Source organism: Cnephaeus nilssonii (genome assembly GCF_951640355.1).
Source record: "Cnephaeus nilssonii genome assembly, chromosome: 15".
Lineage (NCBI taxonomy): Eukaryota > Metazoa > Chordata > Mammalia > Chiroptera > Vespertilionidae > Cnephaeus > Cnephaeus nilssonii.
Window position 1 is genome coordinate 1,639,188 of NC_137086.1, and position 21,816 is coordinate 1,661,003.

General features: G+C 52.5%; 1 protein-coding gene across 2 annotated transcripts in view; it reads right to left on the reverse strand.

Moving 5' to 3' along the window:
• The window catches only part of KIDINS220 (kinase D interacting substrate 220), a 56,993-nt gene extending 37,186 nt beyond the window's left edge, over nt 1-19,807 (reverse strand). For both annotated transcript variants that reach the window (XM_079792071.1, XM_079792070.1), the window contains exons 1-12: nt 19,672-19,807; nt 13,974-14,117; nt 12,714-12,812; nt 11,366-11,464; nt 9,622-9,720; nt 8,679-8,777; nt 6,967-7,065; nt 6,025-6,222; nt 5,688-5,786; nt 4,484-4,582; nt 3,192-3,290; nt 2,315-2,492 (exon numbers count right to left, since the gene is read on the reverse strand). In XM_079792071.1, the coding sequence (XP_079648197.1) occupies nt 2,315-2,492; nt 3,192-3,290; nt 4,484-4,582; nt 5,688-5,786; nt 6,025-6,222; nt 6,967-7,065; nt 8,679-8,777; nt 9,622-9,720; nt 11,366-11,464; nt 12,714-12,812; nt 13,974-14,081 (1,276 nt within the window). In that variant the 5' untranslated portion in view covers nt 14,082-14,117; nt 19,672-19,807. The remainder of the gene's footprint in view (nt 1-2,314; nt 2,493-3,191; nt 3,291-4,483; nt 4,583-5,687; nt 5,787-6,024; nt 6,223-6,966; nt 7,066-8,678; nt 8,778-9,621; nt 9,721-11,365; nt 11,465-12,713; nt 12,813-13,973; nt 14,118-19,671) is intronic.
• Nucleotides 19,808-21,816: the final 2,009 nt, after the last annotated feature.

Here is a 21,816-nt window from a genome sequence, read left to right on the forward strand (position 1 = left end):
CAAAGAGGACCACACCAAGACACATCATAATTAAAATGGCAAGGGCAAAAGACAAAGAGAAAATCTTAAAAGCAGCAAGAGAAAAGCAGTTAGTTACCTACAAGGGAGTACCCATACGATTGTCAACTGATTTCTCAACAGAAACTATGCAGCCCAGAAGGGAGTGGCAAGAAATATTCAAAGTGATGAATAGCAAGAACCTACAACCAAGATTACTCTACCCAGCAAAGCTATCATTCAGAATTGAAAGTCAGGTAAAGAACTTCACAGACAAGAAAAAGCTAAAGGAGTTCATCACTGCCAAACCAGTATTATATGAAATGTTGAAGGATAAACTGTAAGAGGAAGAAGAAGAAAAAGGTAAAGATAAAATATTATGAACAACAAAGTGACAACAAATACATGTCTATCAACAAGTGAATCTAAAAAGCAAATGAATAAAAAATATGATGAACAGAACAAACTGGTGAATGTAATAGAATCAAGGGCATGGAAAGGGAGCAAAATGACAATTTTTGGGGTGTGGGGGTGCGGGAAGAGATTAGACAAAGAGCTTACACCTATGGACGAGGACAGTGGGGGGGCGAGGGCCTGGGGTGGTGGGGTGGGAACCGAGTGGAGGGGAGTTATGGGAGGAAAAAAGAGGAACATCTATAATAATCTGAACAATAAAGATTTTAAAAAATGAACACTCTTATGTCAAATTTCCTCTGAACAATTTTCTGTACATTTCAGACCCTCTGTACAATGGTAAACTGTTTTACACCTGTCATGTATAGTAGCCTGGACACCATGTTCTCATAGCATTGCTGATGTTGAGCTTGTCATGCAATAAAATGTCCTGTTGCCCTGGCCGGTTTGGCTCAGTGGATAGAGCATCGGCCTGCAGACTGAAGGGTCCCGGGTTCGATTCCGGTCAAGGGCATGTACCTAGGTTGCAGGCACATCCCCAGTGGGGGGTGTGCAAGAGGCAGCTGATCAATGATTCTAACTCTATCCCTCTCCATTCCTCTCTGTAAAAAATCAACAAAATATATTTTAAAAAATAAAAAAATAAATTAATTAATTAAATAAAATGTACTGTTTACTTTCCAAAAAGGACCTTAAGGACAGAAACAACATATCTTATTCTCTCTTTTGCTAGCATCCAGCATACAGTTGTTCTATAACTGTTTAAGGAATTATACTAAATCCAGCATGGTAACTTTTAAGCACAAGGAAAATCTATTTCACTTTATTTCTTGTGTTTTGCATTTACACACCAAGGAAAGGTGTGTTTGTGTGTGTGTGTGTGTGTGCGTATATATATATATATATATATATATATATATATATACACACACACACACACAAATTAAACATTTATGTTTATATACGGTGTGTATATACATTTATATGTAATGATATGTAACAGCATATGTAATTACATATAAGTTATATATGTATATTAAACTGCTCTGTCATTAAAAAACAGAATGATTTGGTAACAAGTTAGACATCCACTTAAAAAAATAGAATTGTAACTTCATATATCTCATACCTTGTATAACAAAAATACATTTCTGAAACATAAAAAAAATAAATGTAAAAAGTAAAACCATAAAAATACTAGAAGAGTCTGGCCGGTGTGGCTCAGTGGTTGAGCATCAACTTATGAACCAGGAGGTCATGGTTTGACTCCTGGTCAGGGCACATGCCCGGGTTGCGGGCTCGATCCCCAGCCCTGGTCAGGGCATGGGTGTCTCTCTCACCATCGATGTTTCTCTCTCTCTGTCTCTCCCCCTCCCTCCACTCTCTCTAAAAATCAATAGAGTAGCCTCGAGTGAGGATTAACAACAATAATAAAAAGGTATAAACACAAATGCTCAAGTATTTAAATGAGGCGAAACCAGTACCTGTCCAGGTGGAGCAGGTAAAGCGTCACTGAGGAGGTGACGGCTGGCACGTGGGGTGGCGCGGGCAGGCCGGGTGGGCGCAGCACAAGCCACAGAGGGCAGTGCCGGTGCCGGCGCCACCCTGGGAGAACTGCGTTAGATCAGCAGCACGAGGAGCGCCTGAGAATGCCGGCGGGGAGGTTTTCAGAAAAGCAGGCGAGACGCTCAGGTCTCACGCTGCCTGAGCAGCCTGCACGCGCGGGAGAGAGCGGCACTGCCGTGCAGAAGCGCTTCGCCAGGAGGAGCATTTGTCCCGGCAAAGTAGCACCGTCCCCAACCTGACCCTCTCCAGCTCGGGGCCGCTGCCCCTGCTGCCGGTATCTGCGTTTTCCCGGGAACCTCGTTGTCAAAAGCTGCACCAGGACCAACCCGGCACTCACTGGCCCCGAAGATCTGCGTCAGGATGCTCTTCTGGTGGCTGCAGTCGATGTTGTAGGGCGTCTCGCCCGCCTTGTTGGGCCGGTAGAGCAGCCGGCCGTCCTTGGGGTTCCTCAGGAGCAGCTCTGCCAGCTTCCGGCTCCTCCCGCGGATGGCGATGTGCAGGGGGGTGTCTCCTTTCTGCGGAGGCGCGGGGGAGGGGGCGCCCAGAGGAACAACCCTCACCTTCCGCAAAACCCCTGCAAAGCGCTGCCTGTGTCCTCCCCAGACCCAGCCGCGGAACTTCCCGCTCCTGCCCCGGCACGGTCTGCCTCTCCTTCCTTTCCTGGCCTCCCGCAGGGCTGACTTCTCCCGCAGCCTCCCATAAAGGCCCTCCTCCTCCGCCCGGGTCACAGGGAAAAGCAGCAGCTCCTCCTGCCCCCCCCCCCACTCCCCCAGGGACCACTCCCGCCCAGGCAAGTAACCATCCTTCACCCAGCATCTATGTCCCCAGATGCCAGCCGTCTTCCTCAGCTAGTGTCCACCTGCTTCACCCTGCTCCCGCCTGTCTCCCCACAACCCCCCTGCTGCTGCCCGTCTACCATGAGTAGGGGAGCACGGAGAGGTGCAGGGGAACCCCTCCCACAGGGGACGCCAGGCCGTCTTCTCCGATACTTCCTCTCCGGCCCCCTTGGAGTCTACCCGGCTGTGCATCAGCAACAGCTCTCCCCCCAACATGGCCTCCTGGTCCAGCAGCATGGGACCCACCAGGAAGCTGTCTGGCCTGGGATTACCCCCTCCCCCGCCCCCCAGGTGTCCCCAGCAGGCGATCTCTTCCCAACCGGCCCCCGGAGCCCAGCGCGGCACCGGCCAGCCGCCGCCCCAGCCCGCCGCGCTCACCCTGTCCACGGCAGACACCTTCGCCCCCTTGTCCAGCAGCAGCTCCACCACCTCAATGTTCCGCATCTTGGTCGCCTTTATCAGCGGCGTCTCGCCGTCCTGTGGACACAGAGGAAGGGTGTCACCTCGACAGCTTCCCTCCTATGTGTTTGGGGGTCACATCACCACGTCTGTAAGAGCTCATCATCGGACTCCGGGAGCAGTCTGCATTGAACATTCTCAAGAAAACAGCCGTAAAAACCAACACGTGCTTTGCCTTTCACAGCCAGTCTTCTGTATCAGGGAACTCGCTCTCACTCAGCCGGGTGTGCGGTGGCCCACGGCTGCCCACACTGCAGCCGCCACCCCGGCTCCACCGCGAGCTCGGGCAGCGCCGCCACCTGCGCCACCTGCGCCGCCTTCCCCTCCCTCCCTGAGATCAATGAGGATGTACCAGAGAGGAGAAAGGAGATCAGGGACCCCCCCTCCCTGAGATCAATGAGGATGTACCAAAGAGGAGGAGAAAGGAGATCAGGGACCTCCCTCCCTGAGATCAATGAGGATGTACCAGAGAGGAGAAAGGAGATCAGGGACCCCCCCTCCCTGAGATCAATGAGGATGTACCAAAGAGGAGAAAGGAGATCAGGGACCCCCCCTCCCTGAGATCAATGAGGATGTACCAGAGAGGAGAAAGGAGATCAGGGACCCCCCCTCCCTGAGATCAATGAGGATGTACCAAAGAGGAGAAAGGAGATCAGGGTCCTTCCGCCCTGGCACTGAGGCCGGCATCACAGCCTTGGAAAGGGGCCTGTCCCGTCCCTGGAGAGGAAATGGCGTGTCTAATGGGGGACTCCGTACGTCTGTGTCATTCATTAGGAATTCTCACCATTTCACTCAGAAAGTCCCAATGCACCTTCCGAGGGGAACTACCACACAGGCCAAGCGCAGCGGCTGGGGCTCTCCGTGCTGCGTTCTCACCGGGTGTGAGTAGACAGACCGCAGTGCCTGCCTTGGGAGCCATACCCGCTCGCAGGGTCCTCGTAAGGAAATGTGTCTGCACCCCACACAAGGGGGCAGGAGCCAATTCCGGGGGAACGGCCTGTCCACGGCTGGTCAACAGCTGATACTGCATTTTCTGAACGTATTTAACTCACGTAAGACATGACCACTACGTCTTCCTGTGAATACGCAGCCCGACAGGATACACAGTGCTCCTCAATGCCACGTGAGAATTACTGGTAAAGTCAGCGTAATTCCAGCGTCACGCACGCAGGACGGACACCAGGCTGGCGGAGGGCGGAGGGCCGGCCTACCTTTGTGCATATTTCCGTGTCGGGATTGCACTGCAAGATGTCTCTCACCATGGTCGCGTTTCCTTTCTCCACAGCCCAGTACAGAGCAGTTTTATTGTCCTATCAATAAAAAATCATTGATCGCTGCATGCGAGACACACGCTTTAACATGCTATTGCACACATGAGGCCCTCAGGAACCTTCCTGCCAGACAGCCATGGGAGGGCTCACCCCCAGCGGCGTGGCGGAGGCAGTGACCCGCACCACGCCCCAGACTGGTGGTGAGAGCGTGTTGTGAAAGGGGCCCGGGAAAGTTCACGTGGAAGGAGCAGGCTCACATGGTCGGCAGGTCCTGTGCATCTCTGTGCCGTGACCAGGCTTCAGGACCACACGCCGGGCTCCAAGTCTCCGGGACCTGAGCTCCACGCGTGGACAAGGGGCCCGTGGCGTCCCCTCTGTCGAGTCTTCTCAAAGGGAATGCATGAGAATGCACTCCACAAGCCAAAGGTGAGTGTTTCCCCATGTTTAGCTTTCTTAATCTCCCCCCCACACACACACACACACAGGCCAATCTTGATCACATCCTTTAAAACCCGATCTAGTTCAAAACCCAAAAATAGATCAACATGGACCTAGAAGTGGAACTAGAGATTTACCAGTTTGATTCAAAAATGGATTTGGATACAAGCTGAATACAAGAAAAAACGGAGCAGAAACCAGAGTGTCCAACAACAAAATGAGCTAAAGCTCTTGAAATATTGGATAAACCCACAAATTTAGGGGTGGTTTTACCTAAACTTAATCACCTTGGAGCTAAGGCTGCCGTAGCAAAGCCCGCAGGCACTCCCCGGGGCCCAGGAGAGGGGGGCAGACTGGGGAAGGAGAAGGAAGACACAGCAGTGGGAACGGGTGAGGAAGACAAAACAGGGGAACACTAAAGGAAATAAATAAACCGCACCCCGTTCACGGGACCCTGTCTCAGGGTTCTCAGCTCCTCACTTCAGGACGGAATATACTTCTCCATCAGTAACAGGGGCGTATTTAGAACTAGGAACTTGTTTTCCTTCACGCTATCTAAACCTAACTTGGCATCATCAGAAACTCCATAGTAACGGCAGCCAACGGGAGAGGCATTATCAGGCATCCCGGGGCTTACAGCGGGCAGGTGGCATTGCGATCAGCCCATCAGACACAGTCCGAGCCCACCACCCGCAGCCGCACGCACCTGCCCTCGAATGTCGATGTCCGCGTACTTCTGGAGCAGCGCGCGGACGATTTCCACGTGGCCGCCTCTGACGGCGCCAATCAGCACGGTGTCCCCACTCTGCACAGACAAGACCACAGGGGAATGAGGCAGCAGACGAACACGCTCTGAAGTTAGGTCAGTACGTACAACACAACCGCTTTTCCTGAAAACTCGGCACAGAGGCCTCTCTCTGAAGGGAGGACTTGGAGGAACGAACAGCCACACCTGCGAACCAGGCCCTGGAGCGGGAAGGAGCTCGGAAGGGGGTGAGAGTGAAGCCGCCTCCCTCAGCGTCACTGAGGCCAGCGGCACCTACCCTGTCGGGGATGTTCACGTAGGTGCCGGCGTCGAGCAGGTCCTGCACGATGTCCGTGTGGCCCTCCTTGGACGCGATCATCAGCGCCGTGTTCCCGTCCTTGTCGGTCAGGTTCACATTGGGGTTCCTCTTCAGGATCTCCTTCACTGAGTGTGTGTAGCCTCCTTTCACAGCCACGATGAGTGCAGTCATTGAATTCTAAGCAGAAACCAGCCCGAGAAATGAGTATCTTCCAGAAAATGTGATTCATGCCACAATAACACAACCCATGTTTTCAAGAAGGTGGCCTTAACAGCTATTTCTGACAATAAAGTGTCAACATAAATAACCAAGTGCCAGGAGGCCTGCTTTCTACTTCTGAAAATGCACTCCTCCTCCCGAGTCCACGGGATCCCATGACAGTCAGTGCGTTCAGTGGTGATCCGACCGTGGGCTCGTCCACCATAAACAAACCTCTCCCACCGGTAATGGAGATAATACAGCTGGTAAGATGATCCAAAATGAAACACATTCTAAACTAAATCATCCAAAGTAAGGCCTTTCAGACTTCAAACGAAGATGTGTTTATAACAAAATCTACGGGGGGAAACTGAAAACAACTTAACAACTACAGACTATTTCATTAAAAGTATATTCTTTTTTACAGTGATCTAGAAACCCCATTTTCAAAGACTCTTATTTTAGAGGTTATTTAAAAAACTGCACATCTAGCTTATAACAGCACATCACCCAGCACAAATTTTATGGGCATTAGCAACAGATCCTTAAGAGCAAAACTCACATAACATCTGTAATGTGACACACTTATCAGCGTAACAGAAAGAACGCTCGTTCTCTAAGTGTCATGTGAGAACTGTGGGCAGTTTCTGCAGGTGCTAAGAGGAAAATACTCTGAAAACGGCAAACACGTCTGTTAGCAGCGGCGAACAGGAAGGTACGCACAGCGCCTTCTTGGTCCACGTCGGCTCCCATGGCCAGGAGGTGCTTCACACAGTCCAGGTGGCCCTTGCGCGCGGCCCAGACCAGAGGGGTGGTTCCGTACTGTGGGAGCAGCAGACATTCCCATCGTCACCGACATGTGCGCAGGGTGCGGGTAAACATCAGACTTGGAGGATTCTTAGATTACTGTGTACACCATCGTAATTTTAATTGTAGCTAAATCATATTCCCCCTTCTATTTATCCAGGCTAGGTGATTAACTGCTGCGTGAAGTATCTTTTAACCAACTTCATCTTTTATAATCAGTGACCGAATTTCCCATCACAAAGTCATACACTCTGATTTCCCACAAGCCTCCACTGCGTCCACATCTTGTGAAGCACAATTGAAAGTGCAACAGTGTGCCTACAGGTGAAAACCGTAACCAGCAAGTGCCAGACACGGTTCTCCCGACCTCACGTGTAAGCCCGTGGGCTCCGGTCACGCGAGCAAGTGCAAGTGGCAATATCGCATTTCCCAGATAAGCAAATGAGGCCGAGACGCAGTGATGGCTCCAAGTCACAGAGCCATTAATTAGGAGGTGGAGTGGGCCCCTGAACCCACAGCCTGGCTCAGTCCGGCTCTTACCCACACCCCCATCAGCTCTGCCCCAGAAGGTAAGCTGCGGCCTCGGAGCGGCACTCATAGCCCCTCTGGCTGGAATTCGATGCAGACGGCATCGGACAGAACCCGTGCGGGAACCAGCCATGCTCTGCCTGGGGGAGCGCGGCGGCCAGAGCGCGGCCACAGGGACCTTCAGCTCCAGGAGCCCGCAGGCCGCCTGAGCCTGACGACTGAGTCCCGGGTGTTGTGCTGTGGAAACGCCCATCTTTCTGCACAGCCCTCAGCAGCCGCCTGTCCCCTACGCTCCTGAGGCCTGAGCTGGGGCAAGTGTGACTATTTCATTTTATCTTATTTTAGCTGGTTTCAGTCTAGGCAGCTATGTGGCCGGAGGTCACTGAGCGGGCGGCACCACTCTTGGTCACGTCGGACACCCCAGGAACCACAGCACAAGCTGCAGCCCGCCTCTCCCTGGGGGCAGGCCTCTGGCGGCAGCTCCTGCCCCGCGGTGGGAGGAGCCTGCAGAGGGAGGGCAGTGGTCCAGGCCACCCTGTGGAGCACCCTTAGGGACGGAAGAAGGAATACTGGAGGAACTTCCCCAGTTCACTCTCACATCTCTGTTCGCCCAGAATTAAATTCTTTCAGCTCCTCCTTTGCGGATAATGTTTTTTTCTGGCTAAGATGCCTTCCTAAGTTTGCAAATGACAAGTCTTCGACATCTGCAGAGGTGCTGTAACTGAGTGCTCCTCCTCCGAGCTCTCCTCTTCCTCCAGGGTGGCCTATACCAGACCATCTGCTCCAAACCCACCTCCCCGCCCTCCACGTCAGCCCGGCCCCTCACCCCACTCAGCAGGGAACTCTCTCACTGCGGAGGGTTCCTGACATGTGGTACTTGGACCGCCTCAGTAAGTCTCCCCCCTTTTCCCCAAAGCCTGGCCCCTCTCCCCAGTAACCTAACCGCTTTGCGGGTCTATGGACCCTATTTCCCTTGTTTCATCTAGAAGCGTACTCAGTGATCTCCCACGTCCCAGCAGCCTCGTGAGATGGTGTGAAACCTGTAACTCACACACACTGAGTGACACCACGTGGGCGGAGCCTGAGGGCTGCTGACCTACCTTGTCGGAGCAGTTGACCTTGGCGCCATTCTGCAGCAGCAGCTGCACTATGTCTGCGTGACCTCTGCCGGCTGCCCAGATGATAGGGTAGACGCTGTACTGCTGGCACACAGGCAGGCGGGCAGGTGGTAGACAGAAGGGGGGGAGGGAGAAAGGCAGGGAGAGGGGAAAGAAAAACCTTTAGGCAGATATCACAGCATACGTTTGCTAAGAAAAGTAAATAATAAATGGATAATATGAAGTAATATTTTTAAAATCAAGTTACAGACCATTCTCCACTTTAAAAACACACAGCCCTCTAACATAATTGGCCGCTAAGATGCACTCCGCCTTAAATAAATATATAGCCTGAACGCATTTATTCTTAGTGTCAGCACATTTAATGGATTATCTGGCCAACAGGCAAGACGGGCAGCAGGCATGTGAAACTTTTCTTACATGATCCGTCCACTAACTTGAATAAAAGTTCTTTGTTTCAACTTTATTGAGGTATAGGGGACAAAACTGTGAGAGAGTTAAGTGTACATTATTTGATATACCATCAATAAAACAGTTTCTTAATCTGCAATCTGCGATCAAGTCACACACAAAGTACTAACGAATATATCGCCATCTGTAAGACACAGAAAAATGTCTCTTTTTTAAAAAAAAATTTAGATTGAGATACTGGCCCACAGAACACAGGCAAGAGGACTCCAGGATTTCGGAACTCCTTCCACACGTCAGATGGTTGTAATTAACATGGAAGCTCTCAGTTTTGATACAAATTGAGACACAAGCTGAGCTTGAGAATGAAATTCTCATGTGCTCGAGTCCCACTGTGTGTGCTTATATTTAAGAAGACCCGGATCACTCTGTCGCTCTGAAGCCTACAGTGCACTCAGCTTCCGTCTTCCCTCCGGCACTCGCCCCCGACCCTGCAGAGGGCTGTGCACATGCTTACCAGACCGGTGACGCTGGGGTTGGCTCCATGCGAAAGCAGCAACTCGACCACGTCAGTCCGGCCTTTGTAACACGCCCACATCAGAGCCGTCCATCCTCCCTGAAAAGAGGGGGGAGGGGACAAAATTTTGGGTGGTCTCCAAGCACAAAAAGGCCAGTAATTATAGAGCTGGGATTCAGTCAAGTCTTACATACGCCAATATTTAATCTGTAAAATGCCTGCCCACAATTGTTTTAATGCCATGCCCCACTTTAATTTATATAATGTCACCCTATGCAAGACTCTATGAGATAAAAATTTTATCTTGAGAAAACTATGTCCAAGTTTGCAAAGTGAAAAGACTGGAACCGACCGCCTTCAGCAGGAGCTGTGGGTGGGCAGCCACTGAAGGTCCTCAGCAAAGAGCCCTCATGGACTTCCTGACATCAGACGCTGGAGGGGCCCACCCGCAGGGAGCTCCTCTCCTACCCAAGTCCCAGGACCACGCCTCCCCTCACAGCCCGGCGGCTGCTGCCACCCACCCAGGCCATCCCGATACTAAGGGAGACACAGTCCTGTTCCCCGATTTGTGGTGTTTACACAGAGACCCTTTACACGTTAACAGGTGTGGTGATCATTACTTGGGGGGAATGAGAAGTATGGAGAACCTGAAGGGCTTAGGAAATCATCTGTTACAATCTTACCAAACTCTGCACATTCATGATGTATCCTTACACTATCTGACTCCCTTGCAGACATGGGTTCAAAACTCAGCCTGACTGCTCATCGCTGAGGGCGCCTGGGCCCAGGGCACGCCTCAGGCTCATTCCCGAGCCACGTGCACTGACCACAGTAACCCTCGCCCACAGGATTGCTCCAGAACCAGGAGCAACACAGCAGGGAGTGCGAGGTGGGATGCTGCAGATTCTTAAAAGCTCGGACCATCTGCACCAAAGCATCATCGGCAAAGCAACACGTTTCCTATATCAGGGCAGATCAGCTCCCTTCGCTCCTTCATTGTTAAAGTGAACTTCCCAAAAGACTAAAAATTTTGCAGAAAGAAGCCCAAAATGACCCCTTTCTTAACCTTTATGCTTTAAGCAGATGCCAAGATCAAATAAGAGCTAAAATAATTAAGAATCACATCTTGTTAAGCTTGTAATGTATAGATGGCATGTCTGAACACAATTACACTTTAAAAATAAGTTTATAAGTGTTATTCTGAAAATTATGACTAAACAACTGAAAATATTTTTAAAACTGTACTATGTCCCTCTTAAAATTCCTCTTAAAGGAAAAATTCTCTCGTAAGTTCTAAAACACTGACATACTAAACGGTAGTGAGTATTTTTAACAATATTTCAGAATTTTAAACTCTAAAATAAACTGGAGATGCTAAGGATACTCTAAAAGAGGTAGATATTATACCACCTGGGTTTAAACCAGGGGTTCTCAAACTTTTTAAACAGGGGGCCAGTTCACTGTCCCTCAGACCGTTGGAGGGCCAGACTATAGTTTAAAAAAAACTATGAACAAATTCCTATGCACACTGCACATATCTTATTTTGAAGTAGAAAAACAAAACGGCAAAAACACCCGCATGTGGCCCGTGGGCCGTAGTTTGAGGACGCCTGGTTTAAACATTCTGAGGGTCCCTTCAATGACACCCTCAAAACACCATTGTGCCACCTCGCCCGCGCTCTCCCACGGGTCTGTCACTGACAACGGGTCCCCGCTGATGGCGACGTGGGGCAGCGTGCCCTACCATGTCGCGGTGCTCCAGGTTCGCGCCACACTTCAGCAGCTCGTCCACGATGTGCAGGTGCCCTTCTTTGGAGGCCGATATAAGCGCTGTCCAGTTATCCTTGAACACAAGACACACATTTACCATTTCAAAACCAAAAACAACATTCAAAACGAGGAAAAAGAAGCTTGAAGAGATCTGAATGTGCACAGCAAAGGATCATGCCGGAATGCCATTTACCACTCGACTCTAACGTGGCCCTGACGCACCAGCGGGGGGGTGTCTGTCTGCCTGTATCACTACAATGTGCAGAAGTGGTTCCACAACTGCTTGGTCAGTCTTTTCCCCAGACATCTAATCACACCCCAGGCTTTCTAAAAAGGAGAGGAAATGCTTAGCAAAACCTCAGAGCTAATCCTGTGGCTACCAACCATCGCTCTAAAGGAAATTAAAGACCGTGAAGAGACTTAAGATCACGCTCGCAGGTGGGCAAACTAAAGCGATCCCATGATGAGTTTAGAAGCGATGCGATAAAGAAATCACTGTTCTCCTTCATTTTTTAAGGAAAGGCTACAAGGCTACAAGTATCCTATCCTAACTTCTATTCACGAGTGTAACTTAATTCAAATGACCATTCAATAAAAATCATCAACTGAAAATAATCAATTAAAAAAAAACACACAGATGTAACCCTAGCCAGTTTGGCTCAGTGGATAGAGCATCAGCCTGCGGACTGAAGGGTCCTGGGTTCAATTCTGGTCAAGGGCACATGTCCAGGTTGTAGGCTCGATCCCCAGTAGGGGGTTTGCAGGAGGCAGCCGACCAATGATTCTCTCTCATCATTGATGTTTCTATCTCTCCCTCTCCCTTCCTCTCTGAAATCAATAAAAATATAAAATAAAATAAAAAACAGATGTAGGTACGTAACCCTAAAAAATAATTCCTGGGAAACAGCAAGAGAAAGGAGAGCCTCTGGGGCAGTGACCCCCCCGCCCCAGAAGTGGGATCAGAAGGCACTGCATCTCCTGGCTAGAATCACGTAATGGCATTTATAACAGCAGCTAGCGCTAGGAGGAGTAATTGGTAATATGACTCAGACATGGGTATTTTCTAGGCAGGCATTTGAGTTCATGTGTGTGTGCTCCCTATTCACAGTGCCATCTACATATGACAACATGAAGAGCTGAGAACTTGCATTCAAAGTAAAAATTTCTCTCCCTTTTTAAAAAATTAACTTAGCAATTAGGCCAAGTTGATATGTAACTGATAGTGTAGCTGGTCACCTATCAGTGTGGAATCATTGCATCCAACAAACAGCCACGCTAAGGAAAGAGAGAGAAGCCCGTGTGTGCATGCGCTCGGTAGCTACCAGGTCCTCCAGGTTGCAGTTGGCTCCGTTCTTGATCAGCTCCTTCACGATCTCCAGGCTGCCCTGCTCGGCAGCTATCATCAGCGGGGTCTGGCCGCACTGGGGACAGAAAGGACACACACACTGGTCGAGGCGCTGTGCTTGACCGAGATGCGTGAGCCCCACGCTCTCCTTTTCACAGCGAGACGCCAGCACTGTGTACAGGGTTTCTTTAATTCAGAAACACCTTGAAAGTCTTAAGTTTTCAACTTACTAATAATGTGAAAGTCAAAGAGAGAACAAAATTTTTCTTTACCACAGCATGACTAACCTGTTATCAGTCCTGCAATTTCATTCAGAATCTATAAATATGGTTACTACTAGCCTCTGAAAGTAATTGCCACAATGTAACAAAAACCTTAGGACATCAATGGTAACCAAACTCTCTCTAACAATACAGTTACATTATGATACACAACGTGGTTCTAATAACATATGTAGATGTAGTATCAGGACTAAAGGGAGAAAGGCTCACACATACACACATACATGTATATGTGAAAACTAAAATAACTTTGATCTTATCCAATGGCAAAAAATATTATGCTACACGGAAAATAGTTTTAAGAAACAAAATTATTTTTATTATTATGTTTTATAAAACAAGTACATACTTTGCCATTAAAAATTCATACAAAAAGTCTATTAGCCCATAAAATGTTGCAGCTGTTCATGACGAGGAAGATCAACATTTTATTTATATTCCCCAGTCTACTGTTGACTAGAAATATCTACTATAAATTAATGAAATGGTAAATGTATACTTCCCTGTCTTATTAAACAGAACACATGAGTATTTAACTCTCTCTTAAAGATACAGGGTCTTTAAAATCCCAAGGCGTATGGCCTGGACAACTCAGAAAGGTAATTGGTGCTCCATTAAAGAAAACATTTCAAAGAATCCTAATTTTGTTTGTCTAATCTATTTATAGAAGCTCTCTGAAGCGTCCTAGAAGCACTTTAGATTTTAGTAATCAAACTTCCTGATTATTGATTATTCCATCTGCAAAAAAGGCAATTATAAATCTAAATTCAATACACAATAATTTATATAAGTTCAAATGCATTCCAAAAATATGGGAGTGGAAGTACGTTAACTACCAGAAATGGTCATTATTTTAAGTCAGTATCACCGAGGGAGGAACCGCGTCTCTCTTACTAACTCGCCTTGACCAGGGGGCATTACCACCCTCAGGAGCGGGGGAGCGGCCGCGGTCTCACCTCGTTTCTCTCGTCCACGTCTTTGCATTTCTCCAGAAGGGCTTTCAGGGCAGGGATGTTCTCCTCTTCCACGTAATTGATCACACTCTGCGATATCAGGACCGACATGTTGGCAGAAAGCTGCGGCTGTCTCTATCCCAGTACCTGTGGAAGCGGACAGAAAACACACAGAACTGGTGATCAGCTGGTGCAGATCCAAAGCGGCCGCTCAGCTGGTGAAGTGCCCGCTCCTGGCTTCCCAAGGCTCGCACTCCCCTCAATCCAACTCACCCCACTCCCAACTCCGGACCCACCCATCTTCCCAGCGAAGGGAAGTGCTCCCCGGCTCCCCTGCTGTCTTCCCGCCTCAGCCAGCAGCTCCAGCTCCTTCCTCTCCGGCCAAAGCCTGCCTAGGTCTCCCTCAGCCTCTCGAGGACTCCCTCCTGTCCTCCCGAGCAGACTTCAGACCTGATGGCTCCTCACCACCCTCCCAACCGCCTGGTCCCAGCGGCCATGGCTGCGCCCACATCCCACTCCGCTTCGCCTTCCCCAGGCCCCTCCCCAGGCCCCAGGGCTGCGGCAGAAGCGCCGCAGACCGCGAGAAGCAGCGCCTGCGTCCCCAGAGACAGCACGGGCCTGGGCGAGGCCTGGTCTGTAAGCAGCTCGGCAGCCAGCTCCCCGCCACGCTGCTGCGGAGCCGGAGCCGCCGCTGAAGAACCACCTTGAGCAGCACGGAGTCAGACGACACCCCTCCTTGCTCCCAGCCCTCCAGCGGCCCCTCAAAGCAACAAGGTGGCCTTGCCCGTTTACTTCGGCCTAAGTGGCCTGGAGTTCCACTTCCGACCTCATCTCCTCCCACCCCCTCGCCCATTTCACCCCGTGAGCGGACAGCACTGCGCCCCTCGGGGCCTCTGCACTGACCAGATCCACACGGCCGCCCCCCCCCCCCCCGCCTTCAGTCCCCTCCCCAGGAGCGGCTGCCCATGTCCCGTAAAACAGTAACCCCTCACACTTACTGCACAGCGGTCCCAGCCCCCGCCCCGCCCGACTCGACGTTCTCCATGGCACTGACCACCATCACAAACACACGTGTGCGCTTACTGCCCATCGACTGCAACTAGAATAGAAGTCCCAAAGTGTAGGAACTTTGTTTTATTCAACTGGACATTCAAATGCAAATAAACAAACCTCAGCTCATTCATACCTTACACCAAAGACACATACTAACACAAAGTGGACCGAAGTGTCACACCAAAAGCACAAAACTTCCAGAAGAAAACAGGCTATTTTGGATTCGATATAACACTAAAAGCCTGTTTAAAAAAAAAACAAAAAAAAACTGAGAAATCAGAGCTCACCAAAATGAAAACGTTTGCTCTGCTAAGAGAACAAACCTGTTTGGGACTGGGGACAACTGTCCCGCTCCGGACAGGTGTCTGCGCCGGCAGCCGGCCTGCACTGCGCCTTACAGCACACGCTTTCACGCTTTCCCCGAGGGTCACAGGCTCCCAGGGGGACAGCAGTCATGCCCACAGGACAGACTACACACCCAGAGCCTCACTCCCACCTGAGGCAGAGGATGGGAATTAGAACTTAGAAGCTGAAGAAGAGGCTTTGGACGCTGAGTTGAGCCTGCAATGCGCTGAGACTTTGGGGGGCCTCGGGATGGGGTGAATGTGGGGTGCGTGTGGGATGGAAGCCTCTCTCTGGGGCCAGAAGACAGGAACTACTGCACTGCATGATTCCGTTTCTATGGCATTCCAGAAAGGGAACACGAGACAGACAAAACCGGATCCGAGCTGTCGGCTTACAGTGGGGAGGCGATGACTACAATGGGGTCTAAGGGAATCTGGGGAGTAGATTGTCGTATATCCTCACTGTGGTGGTAACCACACAATTATATGGCTTTGCCAAAATTCAAAGCTTAACACTAAAAAGTGAATTATAGTCTATGTAAATTATACCTGAATGATACCTTACTTTTAAATAATCATCAAAAAAGGTTATGTTATTTGATCCAGTAACTTTACTCTAAGAATCAATTCTAGAAACACAAGAAACATGGAGAAAGATTTTAAATACATCACAATTTTAGTCATGAGTACAAAAAAACTTAGAGATGGGGATTCCATAAATTACGATACATCCACACAGTGGAAAAAATACAGTCATCAAAATGGTTCCAAAATATGTCCTGACAGAAAAATGCTTGTGCTATATTAACTGGGAGAAAAAAATAACTAAGAAAACTATCTATACAGCATCTCAACTATATAAATTTTCATTTTAAAAAATTACATTTTTAAATACAGAAATGACATCAATGTAATTTTTATTTTCTTTAGAACCTTTAATTCCTAATCTTCTAGATTGTGGTACCTTTATAATTGGAATCCAGTAAGAGACTGTTAACAGTCATCACCAACATCCAACACCTCCATTTACTCCCACTTCTTACGGATCACGTCTACCGCCTCAGTCAGGCATCAGGGCCTGGCTCTCCCTCCCTCTCCCTTTTACCAGCCCTCCCGCCCCCCCCCCCCCCCAGCCTGCCAGGCTGACGCTCCAAGTGGCCCCTCCTCGGCCCGGCTGCTCCCCTCCGCGGCCGTGGCAGGTTTACTCCTCGCTCTGCACACCGCGCTCACACCCACTCCCCGCAGCACCTCCTCTCCGGGCCCAGCAGGTGCCATTTCTCTCCGCTTTGCCTCCTGTGTCCGCCATCAGCCAACCAACCTCAGTGCCTCAGCGTTGGGCTTCCATCTACACGTAACTAACACTCCTGACCGTGCGAGACGCGAGCTTCACTGGCTGAAGCAAAACGAAACGGGCAGGAACCGGCTTACTTCCCCTCACCACGCCGTGGGAAGGCGGGCGCCGCTGGACCGCACAGGCCCGCAGAATTCTCGTTCTCTATTGGCTGAACCCCCTTTCACTCCCGACCAGCGTCTACACAAACGGGAATGTGGCTGCCAACAGCTACCCAGCCCCGAGTCCACCGTTTTCTAAAACCAGAGGGGTGTGGATTTGTTCCCAACTCCAAACGTCCAGAAAGGGCTCTGGCTACTCAGGTGGGGTCAGGTGACAGCCGCAACCAATCCGTCACAGTCACGGTCATGGTCACAGCCTGGTCACAGTCACAGTCACAGTCACAGTCACAGTCATGGTCACAGCCCTGGTCACAGTCACAGTCACACAGTCACAGTCACACAGTCATGGTCACGGTCACAGTCATGGTCACAGCCACGGTCACAGCCACTGTCACAGTCACAGTCACACAGTCACAGCCACGGCCATAGTCACAGCCACGGCCATAGTCACAGCCACAGCCATAGTCACAGCCACGGCCATAGTCACAGTCACGGTCACAGCCACGGTCACAGTCACAGCCACGGCCATAGTCACAGTCACACAGTCACGGTCACGGTCACAGCCACGGTCACAGTCATAGTCACAGTCATGGGTCACACAGTCACAGTCACGGTCACACAGTCACGGTCACAGTCACGGTCACAGTCAGAGTCACACAGTCACACAGTCACAGTCACGGTCACACTGTCACGGTCACAGCCACGGCCACGGTCAGAGTCACAGTCATGGTCACACAGTCACAGGCTACACGGTGTGGGCACTGCTTCCAGCAAAGCGGAGACTGTTGTGGTCGAGGCACCTGTCCTGCAACATCTGTCCCCTGGGTCAGCATGACAGTCCCCACCGCGTGCCCTCCCTCCTGCCCTTCCCTCCAACCCAGCTGCCACACTGAAGCCGGAGGAATCAAAACCCTTCCGCTAGCCCCGTTACTCCTGCTGGGAGCAGAGACGATGGCTGTACTCCTCACAAGTTACTCACGGAACCGAACCCCTGAAGGCCTTTCAAAGCCGCCGTAAAGACGCGACGCCATGGTTCCAGGGCAGGCTTCGCTCTGCGCAGAGCGGTGAGGGCTCCTGAACTCGGGTCTCGATGACGGCGGGAGGGCACGCAGCTCCTTCCCAATCTGGCCCGTCTCACCCTCCCTCCACCTCATCTCCCCCTCTCCCGACCCCATCCCTCTCCCCTCCACCCAAACCCGCTTCCCCCCTCAGCCACACATCCAGCCCCAGCCACACCCATCTCCCGCGCTCCGCGCTGCCCCGCACTTTCCTGTCCAGGCCTTTGCTTACTGCCGCCTCCTTGAAAGCCCACCCCCAGTACAGCCTGGACAGCAGGCCCCCCGAGGCCGCTCCACCCCACCTTCTCCGGAGCCTGCGTGGCCCGCTCACTCTGCACTCCGCAGGGACGCCTCCACGCCGCGTACACCTAAGCTCACACCACCCAACCCTCCACCTCCCCACCCACGTCCACACCTCCCCTCAACGACAGCTTCCCGAGGTAGGAGCCACCTGACCCCGGCACGATGCCTACCAACAGGGGCTGAGGACGAGGAAAAGCGGCCCGCGGCGGGGACGGGCCTGCCCTGGTGAACATGACCTCCCGGAACACCAGCATCAGAGGAGGTCGCTCCGACACCATGTGGGACACAAGCCACTTGGAAACCACGTCGGAACAGACAGAAACAGGGGCCCTGGCCGACCTTACCCGTCAACGTCCTCTCTTCCAAAGGCCTTCTCCTCGGCAGCACAAGCACAGGCCCAGGCCCAGGCCCCACCGCCTCCGGCTCACTCTGACTTCACCACTTGACGTTTTGTCACCTGGGGCTAGAGTCTTGGCCGCCGCGTCCAGCGTTCACCGTCTTTAAATAACGCACAGTTACATGACGAAAGGGGACTGAAACTGTGCCTAACACATGTGCAAACGGGGCCACCGTCAGCTACTGCCCGGAACACCGGAATTCCCACTTCCACCCTCTCCCCGGATTACTGTCACCGGGTCCCCTTCACAAGGCCCTTTTTATTCCCTTCCAGCACTTTCCTAACCGGGTCATCTACATGTTCCCTGCCGGCCCCTGGTCTCTCCCACCGGGACGTCCGTTCGGTAAGAGAAGGGACTCCTGTCTTTGTTTTAGACCAAATGCCCGGCGCGGATGACCGGGGAGAACAAAGACCACACCGGGCCGCAGCGCTGCTCAGCCCCGGGCGCCCGGCGGCGGCGCTTTAGACACAGACCCAGGCGTCCGACCCCAACGTGGAGCGGGAGCTCGGACAAAGGGGCCCGGACCCGCCGGGGCCGAGGGGCGAGGCCGGGGCCACACCCGGCGGCCGGCGGCGCGGGGATCGCGGGGATCGCGGGGATCGCGGGGCCGGGCGGGCAGCAGCCGGAGCCAGCGCCCCTGGCGGCCGCGGGGAGGGCTGCAGGGCGCCCGGGAGGCTCGGCGGCGGTTCGGCGGTTCGGGTGCCGGGGTGACAGCGGCCGCCGGCAGGAACGCAGACCCCGTCCCCAGAAACAAGCCGCGCCCGCGTCGGAACCGACGGCCCGGAGGCGCTGGCAGGCGGCTCCTCACAGCCCGGCCCGGCCCGGCTCCCCTCCGGCCTCCTCTCCCCGCCCCTCCGCCCCGCACCCACACCGGCCCCCCGCTGCAGCCCCACGAACCTGGGGGCGCGCAGAGGCCCGCCAGGCCCCGCTCCGCACCCGGGAAGTCACCGGCTCCCCCCGCCCCGCCCCGAGGCGCCCGTCGGCCCCGAGTCCCAGACCTGCCGGCGCTGCAGCCGCGCGTTCCCGCGGGCCCCGACCCCGGGCTCCCGGCCGCGCCCTCCCCGCCGCCCGCCCGCCCGCCCGCCTCACTGACCGTCTCGCCGCCCGGCCGAGCAGCTCCGGGGGAAGGCAGCCCCGCCGCGGCGCGGTCAGCAGACGGGAGACGGAGAGAGCGCGGCGCCCTCCACACGCCCGGCGGCCATTTTCCTCCGCCTCCGCGAACTGACAGGTCACGTGACCGCGGGAGGGCGGGGCTGCGGGTGGCCACGCCCCCGGGGGCGGGCCGAGTCCGAGGTCGAGGAGGCAGCGCGCATGCGTGAGGCAGTCGCGGGGCCTGGGTGTGTCCTGGCCCCGCCGCCCTCCCTCCCTTCCACTAGCCTCGGAACAGCTGTGTTTTTGACAAGTGCCGGGGCCATATGCTCTGCACTGTCAATGCCTGTCTTCTCGCTATGGTTAATTTACTATTTTAAAAAATATTTTTAATTGATTTCAGAGAGGAAGGGAGAGGGACAGAGATAGAAACATCAATGATGAGAGAGGCCCCGCCCTGGGGAGTCCAACAAGGACCTCCTGGTTCACAGGTGGGCACTCAACCACTGAGCCACCCTGGCCGGGCGCTGTGGTTAGCTTATAACTCAGCATCACCCTCACAGCTGATGCAGAGCCCTCACCCGCAAAGGTAACTTCGAAAAATATCGCAAAGGCAGGCCAGCTCCAGCCCCTTCCTTGGAATCCAGAAGTGAGGTCTCTGCCTTCCTGGAGCGCAGGTGGGAGCCCCACCCCTGCTCCTGAGGGCCCACCGGCTCCCCGCTCCCTCACTCCCCGCTCCGCAGCTCCCACCCCATCTCTGCAGAGGGGACCTCTGACTTGCCCCATCTGCAGGGCTGTGCTCCTCTCCCTTCTTTTCCCCAGTGCTGTTCCCTCACCTGGCACAACACCTGCCAGTCAATGATTCTCTCTCATCATTGATGTTTCTCTCTCTCCCCCTCTCCTTTCCTCCCTGAAATCAATAAAAATATGTATTTTTTAAAAGGTTACGTTTAGTAAGTTGTATCTGTTTTGATAATAAAGAGTTCCTAACTCACGCCAAAAGCTGTCTGTTCCTTCCGTACTTTCGGACGCTCGGGCTCCTATCCTGCGATGATGTAAATGCCTTCTCCTGGTTCGGTCTCAGATACGTCTCCCTCCACCTGCGTCCGTCTGTCTGTGGTTTGGGCAGCTCGCCTACGTTTTCCTGGCAAACGCAGCCTAAGGGTGTCTCGCTTCAGCAGAACCACCGATGTCACCTCGCGAGTGTGGCTCTTCTGCTTGCCGCGTGGTGGTGTGTGGAAGGAAAACTATGAGTTATCCTCCCAGTCCTCACCACACCACCATCAAGACGGCCATTTTAATCGCCCAGTCACCTCTTCCAACAGCGCCAGCACGGGGCCGGCGGGGGTGGGGGGGGTGGGGGGGTGTGATGTCAGCAGGCCAGTCTTTTTATCTGGGTTCCATGTCATTGCCTGTAAATTTCCCGTAGAAACCTTAGGATGATTTGAACACTATTTTGCCTTAAAAATGTTTTTCCTCTGATTGTAAAAGGCAAACGTGTTCATTATAAAGTATACATGCAAAGTACCTGGGGAATTCAGAAATGTTTGAAGAAGAGATGTTTCTCTTAATCTCACCACTCAGAGTCCCCTGGCTTCTTAAACAGGGACTTGAAACAAAAATTGTATTAACCAGCCTGGTCGGTGTGGCCCAGGGGCTGAGCGTCGACCTGTGAACCAGGAAGTCATGGTTCGATTCCCGGTCAGGGCACGTGCCCAGGTTGTGGGCTCGATCCCCGGTGCAGGATGTGCAATAGGCAGCCAGCAGGTCGATGATTCTCTCTCCTCATGGATGTTTCTCTCTCTCTCCCTCTCCCCTCCTCTCTGAAATCAATAAAAATATATTTTAAAAATTTTATTAACCAAAGTCCTTATTGAAGGGGGACCCCAGGATGCTTTAGTTGATGATGTATGTCCCTGCCCCGTGTGATCGGCGTGTTGCTTCTACATGAACACACGTAGAGGGACGCCTCCTTGTCCCGGGATGGCAGCGGAAGGAGAGGCGTACACGGCAGCACAGAGAACAGACGGAGAGGCACCAGGGGAGGAAAAGGGGAAGCCCTGGGTTCAAGTGGGGCCCGGGGGGGAGAGAGCAGCAGAGAGGGCTGGGAGAGAGCGTTATACGGACTTCACACCAGTTTATAGGAAAA